The following is a 22,276-nucleotide window of genomic DNA, read 5'->3' as shown; positions in this document are numbered from 1 at the left end:
AAATATTTCGCCAATCTAAATAATCGTATTTAATTGGAACTGAACTTGTACTATAACTTTGATCATAAAATATGTTTTGCAACTTATTATTTTTATAATTATTATTTAATTCATCGTGTTATTTAAGCAATAAATTAATGAATCAACGGTTGTGTTTGAGCTAAATTACACTAAAAATAAGGTTTAAAATATCCAATATAATAACCTTATAAGTATTCATTTTTGTAGACGGAACCATTCCATATAATTCTGAACGTTTTTTTAGTACTTTCTTCATATATGTAGTTTTATTAGTCATATATAACAAAGGACTATTAATAATTTAAATGAGTTAATCGAGACACAAGTGTCACGATGTTTGTGTTTTTTGTAATATTAGTGACAACTTTTTTTCTTATTTTGGAAGGGCAATGTAAGTAAAGTGTTTTATTTTTTAAGAGATTCATCAAGAATTCTTATTACATTTTTAATATTAGGTTTCCAAAAAATATTATATAAGTGTATTTTGATTTTATTTACTACTTTGTATAGAATGAAAATAAATACTTATTTATAATAATTTTTCTTACGTATAAAATTATTTTGTACCTATCCTATAAGTGTAGTGATTGATTATTAATATGTATTACTTATTTTAATATTTTAGGTCTATTACCACCTGCATCGTTTGATTACGACGAACCAATATGTAAGTACGATTTCAATCCATATGATTACAACACTGGAATGAGCTCACTTATAGACGTTGCAAAATTACATGATGTTATAAATTTGCTGTACTGCATTTAACAGTGAAGTAATTACTTTTTATGTTTTTATGAATAATTATTCGGCACAGCCCTAACGTATACAGTATCGTAAGAATATTTGCACCTTTTTATAAATATGCACACATTTGAAGTATTTCTAATTAAGTAGCTTTTGAAAAATTGGGTCTTCGAAAATCCGGTATGACATCGAGTTTTAAGTGCAGCGAACTTTTTTCTTTCTCTTTTCCGAGGAGTAACGCTATGCTTGCCCGACTTGGTAAATGGTACCAATCCTCACGTAATATTTTACCACCAAATAGAAATACTAAGTAGTTATATTTTTGTGGTGTATTTCAAGGAGTAAGTCAATTTGACTACAGAGTACATACACAGGGGATATAACATCTTTGTTTCCAAGGTTGTGATGAATAGAATATGTAAAACACGGATAATATTTCGACCGACCACTCGACCACTTACCATCAAGTTCATTATTGGTTACCTAATTTAAATAATAAACTACCTTAGCTATATCTTTAATACTTATTAGGAATGGTTTCATGACATTAGAATTATATAAATTTAAATGTACATAGTTTCAGATGAAAACGACAATCCAAGATTGAGTTCGTCATTTTCATCAGCAACTGCTTCTTCGCATTCATCATCATCGTCGTCATCATCATCGTCATATGCATACTCTAGCAGCTCATCTACGTCACCAAAATCGTCAAGTAAGTCAAACTGTTTTTATTCCATTTTACTATAAACCAAAGTGAATACATTTTAGTATATAAAGTAAGTAACAGTCTATAAATGCATTACAAGTCAAAGAACTCTTCACGAGGAGATTTGGAGCTTATTCCAGTACGCTGCTGTAATAGGTCTTTGTGAATATAAATAAGGCATAATTTCATCCAGCACATGTAGTGAAGAACACTATATTATCCTTCATCACGAATTAATAAACAAAAAATAAATACTTGATAATTCAATTAATGTATTATACACATTGGGAAATGTATCATTTTATTGGCTCTTTTACATTTAAATAGTAAAAAAATATTTCTCAAATCTGTTCACAGGTGAAAGTTCGTGCGATTGCACACCAACTTGTTCCGTACCAAACCCTCCGAATTGTCCTCAAACTTTGTCGTCAACACCTGATCTCTGTAAATGCGAATCGGGATATATTTTGTCAGAGATAGGAGGACGATGTGTTAAAATCGAGGAGTGTCAAAGTAAGTGTAATTATAACTCTCATCGCTCTTGACAATTTATGAAACAAAGCGATTTTGAATTTAAACATCATTATTATGTCACTTTCAAATAAAATCATAAACAATTCTATGTCCGGATGTAACCGGTTAGAACTGCATTTGTGGCGCTCAGAAGTTTTAATTTATTTCACTCTTTTCTGTTAGAATATCTACTGTTAGATCAGTACCTCGTATATATATGAATATTTTTTCCATATGATATCTATTTATGTTGCTCATCTGTTTCATTAATATTTCCAGACGATTTTTTGTTCTTAATTATTTTTAAATGATGAAATAAGAAAAACAAAAATTGTGTTCAAACACATGATGAAAGACCATCGATTTTTATTGTAGACAGGATCATTTGTTCGATAATTTTTATGCTTAAAAAATAAGTTATTTAAAAAAAATTCACGTTCCAACTTTGTGCTGTCTTGTTTTAACATGAATCTAAAGTACGTATAATAAAAAAATACTCATTTTCTATTTCATTATTTGGTAATTAATTCAAATTTTTATCAGAATATTCAATGTGCAGCGGCGATCGTAACGCAACCTATACATCATGCCCAAGGCAATGTGTCTCTACGTGCTCTAATCCAAACGGCACTTGTAAACCTCAGTGTGAGAACTATGGATGCCAATGTAATCCTCTTTATGTTCTTTCCGATGAAGGAAAATGTATTTCATTAGACGACTGTCCAGGTAATGTTTGATGATGTTAAATAATAAAAATATTTTATAATATATTTCTTCAATACACTTCAATTAATGAAAAAGAAAATTAACTTTAAAGGCGACCAAATAGGAAGAACACTCATAACAAAAAAAAGCAACGAATCGGTTTACAAATGACAGAGTTCTGAGGTTGCTAACTTAAAAAAAATATTCACTATAATATATTATTATTTTAATACAGAAAAATTCATAAACGTAACAATCATAGAAATCTAAGATTACCACTAAAACTCATACTTAAATATTAAAATGATTTATGGTTTCAGGTGGTAACCCGTGTGGTCAAAACAAAACGTTCGTTTACTGTAACGCTAAATGCCCAAGAAGTTATTGTCCCGTGAATGACAATCGGGGAATTATTGCGTGTTCGCCCCCATACCCATGTTCGTCAGGGTGTTCTTGCAAAGCGAATTATAAAATCCTCAGCCTGACAGACAACAGATGCATCTTAGCTTCTGAATGTCGTAAGTTAAAATAGATAAATACAATATTTTTAAATAATATAGTAATAATAGTAACAGCCTATACATTTCCCACTGGGCTAAGGCCTTCTCTCCATTTTAGAAGACCCTTCTTCTAGGAGCATATTGCACCACGCTGCTCCAATGCTGGTCGGTGGATTCACATATAAGAATTTCGTTGAAATTAGCACATGCAGGCTTCCTTATAATGTTTTCCTTCACCGACGAACTCGAGATTTATTATAAATTAAAAATTATTAAGCATACGGAAATTCAGTGGTGCTTGGTTAAGAGGAATTCTGATGCGTTTTTACCACTGTGCCATCTCAGCTCCAATGTGTTATAGTAGATATAATTGTGACAGGAAATAATATATACCATTAACATGAATAACAATAAAGATTTTGTGCGTCTGTTTATATCTTGTATTAAATTCTTATAATTTATTACTTTCAAACAGCACCAGTGAACTGTACACGAGCCAACGAAGTATGGAATCCTTGTCCGCCACCATGTTTTTCTGAAAGGTGTCGAGACCTGAATCAGCCACCACGAGAATGTATAAGATCCGGTCCAGATTGTCAGCCTCAGTGCGTATGTAAAGATGGCTATCGCAGAAATGACGATGACATTTGTGTACCAGTAGCTGAGTGTGGTAAGTTGATGATTTTTTTATGCAAAATGTAAAAAAGTAAATTAACAGCCTTTAAATTTCCCACTGCTGGACTAAGGCCTCCTCTCCCATTAAGGAGAGGGTTTGAAAATACTCCACTTCGCGGTTCCAATGAGAGTTAGTGCAACGCACATATGGCCTCACGATGTTTTCCTTCACCGCCGAGCACGAGATGAATAATAAACACAAATTAAGCACATATATATATAGTGCTTGCCTGGGTTTGAACTCGAAATCTAGTTAAGATGCACGCTTACCTAATCACTGGGTCATCTCAGCTTTTAAATTTTATTATTAATATTTATAAAACTTTAAAATAGTGTAATCAGTACAACAAGGTTAATGCCTAAAATACGAAACCATTGGGCTAAACAGAAACAAATGACAGCGATGCTACAACTAATGCAACAATACCCAAATAAATTACATACATAATCTAAAATTTATCGTCTGTTTATCTATGAATTTGTGAAACTCATCATGCGTTTATCATCCAAATTATCTGATACAATTCAACTTGATTTTGATCATGGTTTTTTTTTGGGATATTCTTAAGATAAACATAGATCACGAAAGTAGGACTCGTAATCATTTTATTCGTCTGCTTTAAGTGATTTCTTTAATGTTATCTATGTTTTAAAAATCGTTATTATTGCTGAAACTAATTATTGAGTCTGAGAAGGATCGGCCGGATAACTTTGAATGAATTTGACCCGTATGGCGTCGCGTTGCGGCGGGGAATAAAACTTTGAGCTGTAATAATACGAAAACTTTATGCCAATCAGATTAAAGCTCTAGTATGGTAGTATATCGTATTTATTGTTTGGATTGTTATTAATTTGCAATTCAATTGTTGTTACGAAATGCTTCTGAAGTAGTTTAAAGGACTACGCGATATTAAATATCATCTAAACATTAAAGTTATTAATTTCGGGATATTTACCATGTTTTTTATTTTTGTATGTTAAAATAAAAGACATGGTAAATATCCCGAAATTAATAACTTTAATAATAAAAATAACCATGTTAATTTAAAATCCTATATCATCTAAATACTTTTTCATATTTTGCACGAAATAAAATTTCATAAACTAAATTAATATTATCACATATGGTGTTTTATATGATAAAGGAAAAAGATTGCGCTGGTTTAAATTTTAACTTAACAAGGTTCCATGTCCCTAATGGATACTTAGACGTCGCCTGGTTATGACTTGTTAATGAAATTTGCTCCGAGTGCTTTAGTAAGTTTTTTTTTTTTTTTACGTCAAGTGACGCATAAAATTATGAAACGAAGAGCGCAGGTATATAAGGTAGATGAGTAAATTTTTCCTTTACGAATTCCATTTTTTATTATAAAATATAATGTAAAGGAATAATTAATTTTTGTTTTAACTAGTTTCAACTAGTTAGTGTCTTAGCACGATTTTATTTATTAATCTATTCAAAAGAGTTGTTGATTTGTTGTTGTAATGTTTTGCTTAATACCTTTGATAGAAGTATATATAAATAACACTCTAAGCCGTATAAGTGTGGCCCACAATCCATTGAATCCTGTCTAATATGTGTAAAGGTTTGACTTCAATAGGGCTATTCTGTAACAAGCAATTCGAATCTCACTTCAAAAAACGACCGTAAAATATCAGAATGTGATATACGACATTGACTTTAATAATTAATAAAAGGAGGTTGCACGTATCGAAGTAGTTGTAAACGTTTTAGTAGTGAGATACGAAGTGAATAAGAATTCACTTCTGTAAGAACAGAATCGCATTTCTGTCCTTTTGTCTACATTGGCTTACTTATACATCAAACCAAGTACAGTGAAACTTGTTTTTCGAAGGTAGTTTTATTACTATACGTGGGCGATACCGGATAAGTCCGTCTCAACTCCTTATTGTATAAAATACTCACAGCACAAGTTAGAGACCCAAACAAAAAAAATCCTTATTTTTGTATTATTTCTTCTTATGAAATGTGTTATATGACATTACAGTTATTTGATGTAAGTGGTTGGAGGAGGTATGAAGGAGGTATATTCTAAGGAAGCATGTAGGTTATTTTTTAATACAACAAATGTGCACTTGACAACAAACCCTAAGCGATAGAAGCTACGGGCGGTAACTAGTCGCCTTTAAAATTTTATTTTCTTTTTTTAACCATTAATTTTTATTGACGATATGCGATAATATCGATATTAACATATAAAAAACCTACTATTAATATGTTTGTTACTGTACAAAAAAATACTGATACTATAAATCTATTTATACTTATATAAACATATTTCGTCTATAGTTGGTTTTCCCGAGTTATTATTACATTAATGATCGATGTTAGATAAACATCACATAATTTTATATTTGTTATCAATATAATCAATTTATTAACCATTATTTTTATCTATAACATGAAATCAATGAAAGATAAAATCTTTCATCAAAAGATTTTCGAATTCATTTTTTACAAATCTGAATAATAAGAACAAAATATACAGTGATTCGTTCAAGAGCTGTCGAAGATAAAAAATACAAATAACATCCAAACAGCGCTGCGGGGCTGAAACTACCATACAGACAAGAAAATGGGATAAGAGGCTTTCAAAGAAAATCCGATGGAGGTTGAAAGAATACTGAGACAAGTAAAGAGAATTGAGGGAAAGCTGTATCGGTATAAGACACTTTAACGTCCGAACTTGGACGGATTTACAGCGACTTGCGAATGGAAAGACCTAAACAAGCTTTGAAATTATTGTATCAGCGTAATTTTTATGAATACTATTTATTATAAACATATGAAATGATCACAATGATTTACTAGCGACTTGCCTCGACTTCGCCTGAATGCAATACTGACACTAAATATAACTTTATTTACGATATCCCTACTTTCACGACTTTACTATATTGTCCAAGTATTATATATTATACTGCCTCGAATCATTCCATCTATTAAATAAACCACATCAAAATCCGTTTTTTAATTTTAAAGATTTAAGCATACATAGGGACTGTCAGTGGTAAGCGACTTTGTTTTATACTATGCAATGATTAGTAGTATGTTAATCAGCAACAATGTTATATCGTTCATCTTAAATTTACGGAATCAAATAATAAATTCATAAAAAAAATACAACGGAACCACTATATCATTTTGACACAAAATTCTTTTGAAATATACTTTTTATCTCGCTATAAAAAAGGTAATTAACGAGTTAACTTAGAACAATATGCAAATTGTAGCGCTGTTTTTAACCAAATAAAAAGGAAAAAATATATATAGGTTAATCCACCCGATTTAACGTTTGATTAAATTAAAAAAGAAATCCTTTTAAGAATCCTTCTAACAATAATAATGATTTTAGTTTATTTTGTTGATACGTTTTCATATATTTAGGCAGCAAAAAATTATTGTAGTTGTATCCAATAAAGTAGAATAAATCGACAATATCTAAACCTCGTGTATATGTTTATGTAAATACATATATTTTTAAACGGCAATTAAGATTGTTAATAGAATAAAACTCACGACGTATATATTAACTGAAATAATACACTTTTTGTATGAATAAAATTATATAGATGACTGTTAATCCTTTTGAGATATTGCTACATCACGTTCTATCTATTTAATTGAATTGTTCATGGACATCGTGTTCAAATGTTTGTTAATCGCTGTCGTGCGTATTGGATCTACAATAAACAGTGGAGACAAACAATATCGTTGTTCGAATGTGAAACATATCGTGGTTTGGTTCTGTATCTTACTGAGTGCTGTAGTCGAATATTGAATCGTCGAGTGGCCTGTACATATCAAGGTTTTGGATGATTCGAATTGTTGAGAACGTAGACTCGATCGCTAAGGTAGTTGTTTTTTCTTTGGATGTTTGTTCACAAGCAACTATTGTAACTAATGTATATTTTTTATATATAGAAAATGAATTAATGATCCTCGTCGATAGACTACTCTAAAAAACTTATTTATATATTGTTTTGATCATTGATCATATACTATATTAAAAACCCAGGGCAAAGCAGTATCATATTTTACCTTGTTTAATATAATAGTAACTGATTTGGTTTAGTGGCTAGCTTATTGTTCGAAGTCATTTTTCTTTTCAACCGAATTCAAAAAGGAGGAGGTTATCAATTCGTCTGTATTTTTTTTTTTTTTTTTTTTTATGTTTGTTACCTCATAACTTTTTACTGGGTGGACCGATTTTGATATTTTTTTTTTGTTTGAAAGGTAGTGCTTCTCGTGGGGTCCCATTTTTTTTTATTTTTTTCCGATGATGGTATCCGTATGAAAACGACATAAGTCTTAAATTTGCATTATGTATATGCGCGACAAATAGGTGAATAACTCAAAATCACGTTAACCGATTTTGATGATTCTTTTTTTATTATAAAGGATATACTTTAAGGGTAGTTTGGTGAAAGTTTGGTAAGGTTCTCAGCACAGGATCCATGACAAATTAAGGGAACGAGAGGGAACGGAACAACTGAGGAGCACGTTAGCAATACTCGGTCGAATCTTTTATTTATTTATGGGTTACTTGGATATTTGAAACACCTTCCGGAACGTGGTTATGTTCATGTAATTGTCATAATCGAATATTATAATCAACTATCGACCCGCCCCGACTTCTCACGGGTGCAATACTGATACTAAATGTACTAAAGAATTTGTTTATTTACGACATCACATTGCAAACTTCTAAAATTGTCAGTGTTTTTTTACTATATTGTTCATTTATTATATACACAAACCTTCCTCTTGAATTACACTATCTATTAAAAAAAACCGCATCAAAATCCGTTGCGTAGTTTTAAAGATATAGGGACAGAGAAAGCGACTTTGTTTTATACTATGTATTGACGGAACTCCTAAACGGTTTACGGTTAGGGTGCGATTTGGGGCAGAATTTCTTTCTGTCTTTAATCAAATTTTGTGTATGTGATGTGATGTCATAATATGATGTATGACATAGCATACGAATAGCTCTTTTGCAAAGTTTTTTTACTGAGGTCGATTACAGCTCTTTCAAGGGTGGTACCTTGTAGTTTATGCCGCATGACGTATTAAAGCCGCATTTTCGAAAGTCTATTTTTGCTTTATTCGAAAGTTTCTTTTGAAATTGTCCCTGAAGTAGTTTCTGATTCATATAAACAGCACGCTTAATCTATCCATATTAAGAAAAAAATGTTAGTCTACGTCAGCTTCACTTAAAATCAAAAAATAAATAAAATTTTAACAAAAAGAAAAACCGACTTCAAACAAAACAGTATTTTAAAACAAATTAAAATGCACTAAAAAGTAATAAAAATAATTGCATATTTAACACATTTTTGAGAGTCCTCCTAGGTAAAATGAAATGAAAAATATTAGACTACTTAAAAGTCGATTTACGATTATGTAATGTAGTTAAAATTATTGCTATATTTGGAGTCGGTGTCAGCCAACCCTATACTATACCAATCAAAAAACAATACGAGAATACTTTAAGAAATGTTTCTTACAAATTACCTTTTATACAATATTATACTGGGTCAATCAAGAGGCTCGTATCGCTTCTTTCTTTTGATTGTTGAAGCGTGTGCCTGTGGCTGACACCGGCTCCAAATATAACAATAACTATAACTACGTTATATAATCGTAAATCGACTTTTAAGTAGTCTAATATTTTTCATTTCATTTTACCTAGGAGGACTCTCAAAAATGTGTTAAATATGCAATTATTATTATTACTTTTTAGTGCATTTTAATTTGTTTTAAAATACTGTTTTGTTTGAAGTCGGTTTTTCTTTTTGTTAAAATTTTATTTATCGTGATGAATTTTCGCCATGGTTATACATTTTGTAATGCTTGGCTTTCATGGAGATCCTCTAACTCTGGAGGCTTCCTCTCCTTCATTAAAACATTAAATCAAAAATGTTTTAAACTTTACCTATACGATTCAATTCTATATATTTTTAAAAAATATAGATGTTATTCGTATGGTTTTTTTATTCACAAATTTTATAAACTACAGAATTTTAATATGATCTATCACAAGTGATACCTGGCTAAGTGCAAATACATGTCAACAAAATCCTCTTTAGTTCTTTAGGAAAAATCTATTAATATCTATGATAGTACTTTTTATTTAAACAATAGAAAAAAAATGTGTTTGTTATTCAAAAAAATATATAATTCATAAATGGAACATTTATTTTAGTTTAAATAAAATAACGGACAAATTATATTCCTATTCTAAATCAAGTCTCTATTTATAGCTCATGGCGATTCGAATTATCTTTATATATAACTTTCTTAATTAAGTTTCTACTAGCAAGTATTTATTCGCTCGAATTTGAACTATTCTAGAGGACCATCAAACAGTCATATCCGTACGTAGCCACGAGCTATTTCAAGTAGGAAGCCAGCGAGTTTCAAGAAACTAAACAAAGAACGGTCAACAAAGAGCCGAGATACTTCGAAACTGAATAAAAGTGGGAGCAAACATGAAGTAGCCAAATTCAATTACACGAAGAATCGAGTTCCCCTGACAACTATTTGGGTTTTCTGATCGTGAATCAATACAGGCAAAAAGTTTCGAGATCTCATTAATCGGATAAGAACGATTGCCGAGTTAAAGTAATCAGACAATTCTCGTTTTGAAATTCTTTGTGTTCCACAGACTTATTAATCTCATAGACACATCTATAGTTCAAAAATTCATTTTATTTATTTTTTAAATTTTGTTTTGAACACAAATAAAATTGTAATGCCGCAACATATGAGATACTTGGACTGTTACAAAGGAACGGCTACACAGGTATGTTTGAAGATCTCATTATTTGGATAAGCACGAACCATACATACATACTTCGAATAAAATAATAAATTTACGTGCAAATCTTTTTGATATATTTTAAGCGTAGGTTAAAATATAATATGAAAGTAACTCTGTATGACTATCTGTCGCTCTTTCACGACCAAACCGCTGAACCGAATTTGATGAAATTTGGTACGAACCAAACTTGAACTCCAAAAAAGGAGGTTACTTTTTTAACATGACAGCCTACAACTGACACACTCATGACGACTAGTTTAGTATAAATTATACGGTAACTCATTTATACAAAAAAAAATCAAACAAACTATTAAAAAAAATGGGATTACATATATAATATCGCATATAACGCGTCCATTGCTGCAGATCCTTAGTGAGTATATCGAATGGTGCGCTCAGTGTCGTGATCGATGCACGTGTTGTTGACTAAGAATAACTCCAGCATACAGATTCGTCGATGTATGTTTTGTTTACAAAGGTACAGACGAATAATATAAAGTCGCTTACCGCTGTTTTTCCCTGTGTATGCTTAGATTTTTGAAATTACGTAACAGATTTTGATGCAGTTTTTTTAATAGATAGCGTAATTCGTCACCGAACAAAAATAAAAAACATGGTAAATATCCCGAAATTAATAACTTCAATAATTTCAGAAGTTTCTAATGTGATGTCGTAAATACATATTCTACAGTACATATCTTTAGTATAAGCAATACTACCGTGGAAGCTGGGCTGGACTCTAGCTACATAGTATATAAATGAAGTATTATTTGTATTACATATTGTTATTCTGAAATATATAGCTATTCTTTTATTGTATTGAAAACCTACATATTACGCTATTTTGGTGCACTATATCGAGATGAGTATTTCAAACTAGCTAGTGTCCCCGACTTGATACAAGAATCATAAAATATTTGTAGAGTCTGAGTAGTTTTAGGTAAATCAATTTATTTTCATCCTTAGTTCGGAAAGTATTCATAAAAAATGTTTAAAATCGAATATTGGATCCTGTTGTTTAAATGTTCATTGTAAGTCGGAACAAATACCAACCCTGTATTATTGACTTCGGACAAGTGTAGGTTTTCTCACGACGCATTATTTCCAATAACGTTGATTACAAAACAAAGCAATGAGAAGAAGAATGAGAAAACACTAGACTTTGTGTTAACATTTTTATGTTCACGTTCGTCTCATACTTTTTTAAATAAGAATTAGTTATCTATATATAATAAAAGTTGGAGTGTCTGTTCCTGTTTGTAATATTAAAACACAAAATAACTAAATTCGGTACGTATACACGGTAAATATAATTTTTGTCTGTCTGTCTGATTGTTCCGGTTAATCTCTAGAACGGCTGGACAGACAGAAGATACTTTCACTGGTTGATGTAAGAAGGATTATCTTTGGGTACCTATATAGAATTATATACAAATTATTAAAATTATTACTTTCGGTATATTTACTTTACTGTCAGTCTCGTCATCATGACATTCGTAGACAATGTCGAAATTTCGAGCCCCACCGGACAAAATGAAAAAACATGGTAAGTTGCTAGTTTTTTTAAATATAAATACAGAAGAAATAATTAAGGTCAAATATTCAGAAGTCAAATTAAAAAACGTTTGCATAATAGAAATCCATTTTCAAATTCCTAACGTTCAAACATAAATCCCGAAGCGACCCTATCGTATAACAAAATTTACATAAGACCTTTTTAACACTAAATTATACGTCGAGTATATTTAGGTCCAGATAAAATATATTTGCTTTGGTAATTGTTTATTAAAAAAATTGATACTTAGAGAATTTTAACATCCACCTATCATGATCCAAGGTCACGCGCTGAAATCCAGTTATATAATATGTGTTTACTTGGTGATAGATGCCACCAAGTTTTTTTTATGCTATTGCTTGGCGGACGAGCCACCTGATGGTTATTGGTCACCACCGCCCATAGAAAATGGCGCTGTAAACATTTACCATTCCTTTCATCGCCATCCGTAAAGCCCTACCACCAAGAGTTGGTGGGGGTGGTGGTTCAGATACTCGGCCAAATAGGAATACTTAGTGTTGTTGTATTTTTGTTTGAAAGGTGATTGAACTATTTATAGGCATAGGCACATAAGACATTATTTACTAAAGTTGGTGGTTCATCGGCGGTGGTGATCACTTAATGGCTTATTTGCCAGTCCGCCTTCCATAAAAAACCATTTATAAATAAATATAAAAAAAGAAAGTCTGGCTTATTATTATCATATTTGATCATCTTCGTTTTAACTGTTTTTTTTTAATTCTCAATCAATGATTTGACGATTTATCATTGATTTGACGTTTAAAAGAAGGAGTGACAGGATTATGTAACTAATCAAACAACTTTCCATGGAATTCTTTAAGTTAAGGCGTTCATAAGCGTTGGCGGAGACGCATCGTATCTAATGTATTACATTGTATTACCAGACTATGACGTAAGCGCCGCAATATATTTATCTCTCAATAGCTAAACGATACAGTAATAACGTTATAGTATACTGGTTAGGTATTTGAGAGCAGCGAGCCCCGTATAACCTTTAGCTACAAGTAATACTGCTAAAAATAAAAATCTTGACTATGCATGACTTTAGGCTAAAGATGTGTTGTATGAAGCACTATCGGACTTTGAAGGCTGAAGTCAAATGGAATAGCGGCAAACTCGGTTAAAGTCTCAATTAAAGATCTCTGAATGGTTCATCAAATCAAACCAGCATGATAACTAGCTTCTCATGAGGAAGATGACCCCTCGTCTTTACTTCTACTTAGCTATTAGTTCTAATAAAACTAGTGTTATATCAAGTTTTCATTTTTTGTATGAGGTTCTACTTACTCATATAAACAAAACCTAAAACGATGCCTTACTACATATTAGGGAAACTATAGAAAACAAGTTTTCAAAGACCACACATAACAACACTAATAAAACTACTTTGCCAACACTGCCGCAATAGCTCTCGAACTATACAACATATCATAAAAGCATACAGTTTAATAACACAGATAGATTACAAACATTAGCACGATCAAACAGCTATCATAGATCATCAATAGCTCGCTCTCAATACGAGCTTATTTCTGACAAAACGGATTTTTAGAAATGTATCCTCGAATCAAGTAAATTTAAGCTGTATTGGAATAGGACTCTGATAACTGAAAAGACTGCACTTTAATAGACATTATGATGTAATCTCGCCTTCACTAGCTTTCAAGGAATGAAAGTACTGACTTATTTATCAAAATAAAGCCCCAATTGGAAAAAATTTAAATCGAAATAAAGGCGAAATCTATAAACATCGTCAACTGGAGTCATTTTTCTCTCATGATTCCCAAGTTCACATTAGATTTTTATTCACAAACTCACTTTTATTTTAACACAGACAGTATATTTAGTTAGATATGACAATTTAAAGGAGAATCGTCCGAAAATTCATGTGTATCATATAAATCATGGTGGGTAATTCTAAATAATAAAACATCAGCTCAACAAAAAAAAAATCGACAAAACACAAGCAAGTCACATGATAGTAATAATCTGTTATTGTGTAATTCGTTATGGTTTTTATAAGAGCTATACAATAATCCTATTAGCATTATTATAAGAAAAGGTCATACGTACCGTAAAATTGACTGAAGCGGTGCCCGGCTATGCAGTAGTTGTATTTCCTTTTAGCCTTTTAGAAGTACTAGACCCAACTTTAAAATTACTACTAAGGAAAGTAGTACCTATGATATTTTCTGGTTCATGAAAAATAATACATTTTCAATATAATGTTAATCCAATCGCAATACATATGAAAGATTTAACAGAAAAGCGTAATAATAAAATAGGAAATAATTATAATGAATTAAAACATATATTTTTGATAATTAATTATTGCCTTGATAACATTATAAAATTTGTTTATGATTAAACGATTTTAAATAATACATCGCATCTTTCACAAAAATCGTTGCGAAGTTGAAGCGGATCAAAACAGTTATTAATGGTTAAGTTTGAAGGACTTTTATAAATTTTGATTATATTTGCAGTTGAGAATTTCTGAAACCGAAGAATAAAATAGATCTTAAACCGGCTAGTTACTTAACATACCCGTTAGAAATAAATTTAGAAAGATACAATAATTCTGAAATAAAAATTCATTGGCTGCATGAAAGTGATAAGACTTGGACTCATTTTAATGTTAATGAATCAATTACTGGTACACAGAGATTTGAATTATTTATTTTTATTCAACTTCTTCAACCCCTTTCATGATTTATGGTATTCACCCAGGACTTTAAAGTAATACCCAAAAACCATAAAAGTTACGATGATGATGATGATTTTAAATATACTCCTGATAGATTCCGGACGCGGCAGCAGTCCCAATTAGCCAATGCCACCGAATATAATATGATAGGGCAAACGCAACACAGATGCATTCTCATAATCTGATGGGATAGCAATCTCACATAATTGGGAAGAATATACACATTTTTTACTTTCAGGTTTCGAGCTGTTATATATAATTATTAATACTGACGACCTCCATGGTCGAGTGGTGTGTACACCGGTTTTCATGGGTACTCCACTGTGAGGTCTCGGGTTCGATTCCTGGCCGAGTCGATGTGTTTGTAGTACCGTCGTTACTTCTGGTTTCCATAACGCGAGTGCTTCAGCTACTTACATTGGGATCAGAGTAATGTATGTGATGTTGTCTCATATTTATTTATTTATTATTATTATTTATTATTTATTAATGGCCTGACCTGGGTTTTAAGCTCCCTGTGATCTAAACCCTAATTAGCTAGTCACTTCACTAAAATAAAATATCGTATTGGAAGATTAGGACATCAATTTTGCAATTCTCACATTTTTGTAACACGTCAGGAAACCGCTAACACTTGTAATTTTGACAGCCCAATGACTGATCTGCTTAGGCAAGCCTTCAACGGTTGGACGGTGTATTATGTTACCGAGAACATTCATGATATATTGACTATACACGAAAGCATACTGTCAGTTGATAGGCGTGTAATATAATTATAATATCACGACCAATTTTATTGAAATCGGAATTAGGCTGATTGATTTATTTTCAAAAGTAGAAATGTTAGAAAACAATATGAGCTTTTTACAATTAAGAAAAGCTTAATGCTGCAAAAATGTAACCAAGCTCTTTCAATAAGAAACTTTATTATGAGGAAAGGAAAGTTTTAATAATCCCCCGCGACAGGCGACGAGTCCATCCGAATTGGAATAAAACCATTCACACTGGTTGATTTTATTCAATTTTTACGATTACGAGATGTTTCTAGATTGAAGTTATGTAAAAACCTTATAATTTTATTGTATGTTCTACTAAAATAAAGTGTAAGTCACGATTTGAAACTTATTTGTATTTATTTGTTATATAAATTAACAACAAAATAATTACATAAGTACGCATTCATAATAACACAACGGAGCTGATAGATCTGGGTAGACAGAAACGACTTTGTTTTTATAAGAATTGTTTAGTAGAATGCAGAAGTAAAATTGAAAATTGTTATCGATACAATCTTTTAATTTAAATAATACACACATTTTAATTGAAAGTGAACTTACATATACACCTAAATAATATGAGTTTTTATGAAATATATTCCTCATTAGCACAAATGTAAATACATGTATTAAATAGCAGACATGAATGAACTTGAGAGTCACCCTTTTGGCTCGACAAGCGTGACCATCGATCATATAGATTATAGATGTTAATCATATTTTATAGCAATGACAAAATTATATACTACAAGTATATACTACAATATATTATATACTACAAGTATATACTACAATACTTATTGAAACGTTTAACTGGTTTTATCTGATTTGTAAATAATAATTCTGACGAGTCTTAAATATCTAGACATGACTGATTCAGTTGTTACATTATTATACCTTAATTAACATTAAATAAAATAATCATTTATTTCTTTCTTTCTAATTATGTAACCAAGAGATTGAACGAAAAATAAAAAACAATGCGGAATATTGAAACAAGAAAAATGCTAACAGTAAATATGCCCCTTTAAATCGTAATTGAAATTGTCTAGAACACTTCAAGATTTTTTTTGTAATGTACATTTTTAATGATGACATGTGTGACATATAGTCACTGTCAAATAAATTATTAAGAAAGATATGGTAGTAGATTGGCCTTTACTTTTGAATATTATAAAATGTCTTTAACAAATCGACCAGTGTGATCTGTCCCAAGAATGCAGAGTTACAAAATGCTAAATGACGGACTTCATCCAGAACCCTCGATTGTTGGTGACAATCATAACTAGCGGAAGTTGGCCTCTTTTTATTACCATCATTGAAAAAAAAGTAGTTCATTATCGTCGACGACTGCCTTTAAAATTTCTCATTGTTGAATTATTTGCTGACTTACCGCTTCTATTCCGATTTTAAATAGGTTAAGAGTCGAGTATTGTGTCTGCTGGTTTATAATGAGTTTTGTGTACCTAGTAACTCTGCACGCGACCTTGTACGAATTGTAATTGAACAAAAAAAAAATTATTATAGCCTAAGTTACTCCTTATGATATTAGTTTTTTGCCAGTGAAAGTTCCGTCAAAATTGGTCCAGCCGTTCCAGAGAATAGCCGGAACAAAGAGACGGACAGATAAAAATTATAAAAAATGTTATTTTGGTATATGTACCGCGTATACATATGCATACATATTGAGTAAAAAGGCCTATTTTAATATTACAAACAGACACTCCAATTTTATTATATATATAGATTATAAGGCTGTGTACTCACTGCATACGGTTACAGTTGTGAGGTTCTAGTATGTACTTGATGGCCACATGACTGTAACTACCGGAGCGAAAGAGGCTATAAATGAGCATTTCAAATTACCGCCCGATAGGGCTATCGAACTTGTATTTGCACACATTTGCGCAGTATTATGTGTTCTTACATTAAATCTATAATATTGCCTGTGATAACGTTACTAATATTTAAATGAAAATTGATATATTAGAGGAATATTTAAGCGTTGATATTTGATAGAGCTATAACTTTCATAGAATTCCTCAGCGGTAGGAATCTCTACTTTAGTATCTTCTGATACCATTAACAACGGCGATTAAGCAACCACAAATAAATTTCCTTAGTTCAGCTGTATATTTTAAAAGGGTTGAGATTTACTAACTTCAATAAGATATTCTAATAATAATCTATTTACTTTATTTGTTTTGAGATTGACTGTAATTTACTTGCTTTGGCCATGAACTGAAGCCAAGGTTATATTTATTACTAACTGTGCCCGCGACCTTGTACGCCTTTGAATATAACAAAAAAAATGTAGAATAGTTACTCCTTATTATATCAGGTATCTGCCAGTGAAAGTCCCGTCAAAATCGGTCCAGCCGTCTTAGATATTAGCCGGAACAACAGACAGTGAGATAGACAGACATCGACAAAAATTGTTAAAAATTGGTATATGTACCGTGCATAAATAAATATGCATTGAGTAAAAAAGGGCTATTTTAATATTACAAACATATCTTTGCTAATGTAGCTTTTTATTCACGTTGAAAAATATTACTAAGTTCGGCAACAATTTAATGCCTTTGTAGGATGAACAAACTGGCATAAACCATATGAAGTTTGATCATCTGCCAATTCATCATTCGATCTTCGCGACATTGAGATTCTGGTCCTATATCCAGAGATTTAAGGTTGAACTATATTTCCAAAATTTTACATCTGAATAATAGTTTATATAGAGAGATATGATGTAAGTATTAAAATATCAGAAGACCAGATAATTAGATAATATTATTTTTAGATTATTTTATTTTTAATTCAATTGTTATAAAAATCCCTAGTTATACAACAATTCACGGGATATAGAAATAGAATTATGAAAAGTTTGTAAAGATTATGATAAATTCGGATTAAAATTATGATAATTTAAAATAAAAATAATTTTGGTCGAGTAACCATTACCAACGGTCTAAATATTAATAATAATTAAATAATACTTACGAATAAAGATTAATGAGAAAAGATTGAAATCGCAGTTTCAAATGAAACGTCCATTCATTCAACCTTCATAATAAGTGAATACGTGTTTCTAATTAATAACAAAATATGACTTTCGAATATATTTATATTTAGGAAAACTCGCTATGAATATTTAAAACTTTAAAATCGAGGAATACAATGAATTTAATAAAATTAAAAATTAATCGATACAAATGTTGGCACAAATGCTAGCAACATTTAATATAAATTTTGAACCGATAAAACGCTCGCTTATAAGGAGTTATTTAACTCTTAACAGGAGTTCAATACAACACTTGTTCAGTGTTACCACTTAATATATACGCTCAAGTGTTTCCAACAAAGAAATTATCCCGATTAACACTGAATTATTTTTCCAATTACTTATGTTGCTATTTATAAATAGAAACATCCGAAGGGTTTGTGTTTGTTATTCAGACAAATAAGTCTTGTTAAATAAAAAGTAATTTAATTTAAAACATTTTAAAATGGAAATCTTCAATGAAATCTTTGTAATCTCCAGTTCATTTTTCAACCTGTCAATCGGAATAGTGCTTCAATGGGGCTTAGCATTTCATAGGATCGTAATTTTGTTCCAGCTTTTTTATTTTAATCTGCAATTATTGTTAACTAATTGGTCTGGAATCTAGATACGAAGCCTTTGGTTACACAGTTTGGAATTACGGACTCGCGCTTGTAACTGTATCAATATCGGTCGTATGGGATTTGCTATATCAACGGATTACGAAGTGAGAGAATACTGATTGCATTTGAGTTTGCACTCACTATAGTAATTTATAAATTATCCAGCGTAGTTAGGTTAGTCTTATTTGTCGCTGTGACCGAAGCTAGACAGAATCAAATCAACATCATAATTTGTTACATTATTTACACTGGCCATTCTATACATAGTGTCTGTTTGTAATTTTAAAATAACCGTTTTTTACTGGCAAATGGTCGATGTCGAAACTGAGATTGCCCAGTGGTCAGAACGCGTGCATCTTAACCGGTGATTGCGGGTTCAAACCCAGGCAAGCACATTTCATGTGCTTAATTTGTGTTTATAATTCATCTCGTGCTCGACGGTGAAGGAAAACATCGTGAGGAAACCTGTCTGTGTCTAATTTCATCGAAATTATGCCACATGTGCATTCCACCAACCCGCACTGGCACAGCGTGGTGCAATATGTTCCAAACCCTCTCCTTAATGGAAGAGGAGGCCTTATCTCAGCAGTGGGAAATGTACAGGCTGTTACTTACTTAGTCGATGTAATAAGGAGTAATTTAGCCTACTTTTATTTTAAAATTATAAATAAAATTTAAGTTTGATTCAAATACGCACGAAGTCGCGGGTATATATAAAACATAAATTGTGAAAGGGTTCGATACAGTGGAACTAATAAGAATAAATCATTCAAACCGCTACCACAATTGTTCCAGTAATTGCTTCATTAACATTAAAATAAGTCGGGATCTCATCGTTTGTAAGCGGTTGATCAATTTTTATTACAGAATTATTGTATCTTTCCATGATATTGTTATTATACAAGTATTCAAATAATTATATTATTATTATTGGAAAAGCTTCTGTTCCAATTTTAAAAACTATTCAATATTGGTTTGAATGTAATTACGAGTAGGTATACACTATAAAGAGATGATTGGCATTATGTTGTTTATGAGAAAAAAAGAAGAAAACTAGTTTAATCCACGTTAAAAAAAGGTCAGTTTTTTGAGCTTATAATAGACACAAACAAATTTAATTTCACATAATATGTAAATGATAAAACTGTTTTTCTTTTATTTTAAAATTAAACATGCGTTCATATTTCGTTTAATTATTTTCATATCATATATTATTTACTAAAGCCTTAAGGTTCATGTCGGCATTTGTGACGTATGTTTTTTAACCTCTGGATTTGGTTTCCACTCATGTAAAGAAAACGTCTTTGAAAGTGCAGCGGTATATGCTAAACTAAAAAGCGATATGAATATTCATCTTTATAATAATAATACAACGTATTCAATATTCAATAAAATTGTTTTACAATAACATGTATATATCAGAGGCAAAATTTCCGAATAGTGTCAATATAATATGTTCAGTAATTTCAATTCAAGTTAAAAGACAATACATTCGCGAAGGTTTGATTTGTCAAAGCGTTTGTTTCCAAACAATACAGAATTCGACAAAATGCACGAAAACGAAATATAATTTTGATAATGGAACCTATATAACAAATGAATTATTATTTGATTTACGAGGCGGAGCGACGTTAGACTGATTGATACAAAGAAAATTAAATAAGATTCACATAAGATAAATATTGAGAATTAAGACAATATATTTTTAAGATTTTGGTAAATTTCATTAAGAGCTTTTTTACTTTAATGAAATTGGTAAAACTATAATTAAAAATATCTGTTCTTGTATATAAATTATGTAAATATTTTAATTAAAATGAACGCGGTAAGTTTTCATAACACATCGAATGAGTAAAATAATTAAAACGAATTGAATAAAAGTAACTTATTAAGCATGTTCGAATGTTGTCGATTTGTTTTTTTTGACCAAATTTGTCTATCATAAAAAAAGGAACATTAGTTTTGAAATTGGAATAACATAGGATTCGAATTAAAGAGTGTTTAGATAGTTCAAATTACGTCAAAGAGCTTCGTTCAAGCCCGTCTGAAATACTCATACATTACGAGTATTTCTCTTTGAGTAATGTCAGTTTTGTAATAAATAACATTTATTGTAAAGTTTTTACCGTAAATGTTACGTCGTTAATGACATAACGTTATGTTTTTTATCGATGGATAATTTTTTTTCTTGAATTAAGTTATTCTTTATTTTTTATTGTCTTGATGATGTTTTTTTGTCTTGACACTAATATTAAATTTTAAAAATAGCTTGTTTAGTTCGGAAAAAATATAATAAATTGGAAACAAAAAGGATCCAATTATAGCTGATGCTGCTGTCTCATTCGGAAGTCACATATAAAAGGAACGAACACAGTGTGAATGCAATAAAAAAGTTCATTTATTACCTACGAACAAACGGTTTGTAATACGTTCCATGGAGCACTAGGCAGAATTAGAATTCTTGTCCTGCTTTACGACAGAATGAAAACAGTATTACAAAATGTCTTCTTTCATAAAATGTGACAACTTCCTTTTATCTTCCCAGGCTGTCCAGCAAATGAAGAGTATTACAGATGTTCTCTCGCTAAATGTGTCAAGACTTGCGAGGAATTGATAAATCAACCGCCGTGTCCAAGTATATCTGACGATTGCTTTTCGCCATCCTGCGAGTGTAAAGATGGGTTCTTGAAAAACAGTGATAGCATCTGTGTGCCTTATTCAGAATGTTGAATGTCAAATAAAACATATATCAACATTTTTTTTATTATGTTCATATTAAGTTTCCTCTATAAAAAGCATTAAAGATTCCAGAGGAAGGTTTGTACAGTATAGTAGA

General features: G+C 30.9%; 1 protein-coding gene across 2 annotated transcripts; it reads left to right on the top strand.

The window, feature by feature from the left end:
• Positions 1-327: 327 nt before the first annotated feature.
• Positions 328-22,193, top strand: LOC124535363 (mucin-6-like). Of its 2 annotated transcripts, none has more exons than XM_047111562.1 (8): positions 328-412; positions 647-688; positions 1,352-1,483; positions 1,835-1,990; positions 2,534-2,716; positions 3,016-3,213; positions 3,671-3,865; positions 21,986-22,193. In XM_047111562.1, the coding sequence occupies exons 1-8, from the start codon at positions 355-357 to the stop codon at positions 22,168-22,170; spliced, it is 1,149 nt and encodes a 382-aa protein (XP_046967518.1). In that variant the 5' UTR covers positions 328-354; the 3' UTR covers positions 22,171-22,193. The 2 variants fall into 2 exon arrangements, with proteins under 2 accessions (XP_046967518.1, XP_046967517.1); XM_047111561.1 differs by having other exon boundaries at positions 1,346-1,483.
• Positions 22,194-22,276: the final 83 nt, after the last annotated feature.

The sequence above is a fragment of the Vanessa cardui genome, chromosome 14 (genome assembly GCF_905220365.1).
Source record: "Vanessa cardui chromosome 14, ilVanCard2.1, whole genome shotgun sequence".
Taxonomy (NCBI): domain Eukaryota; kingdom Metazoa; phylum Arthropoda; class Insecta; order Lepidoptera; family Nymphalidae; genus Vanessa; species Vanessa cardui.
Note: the sequence above shows the minus strand (reverse complement) of the source record. Positions and strands in the feature narration are given on the sequence as shown.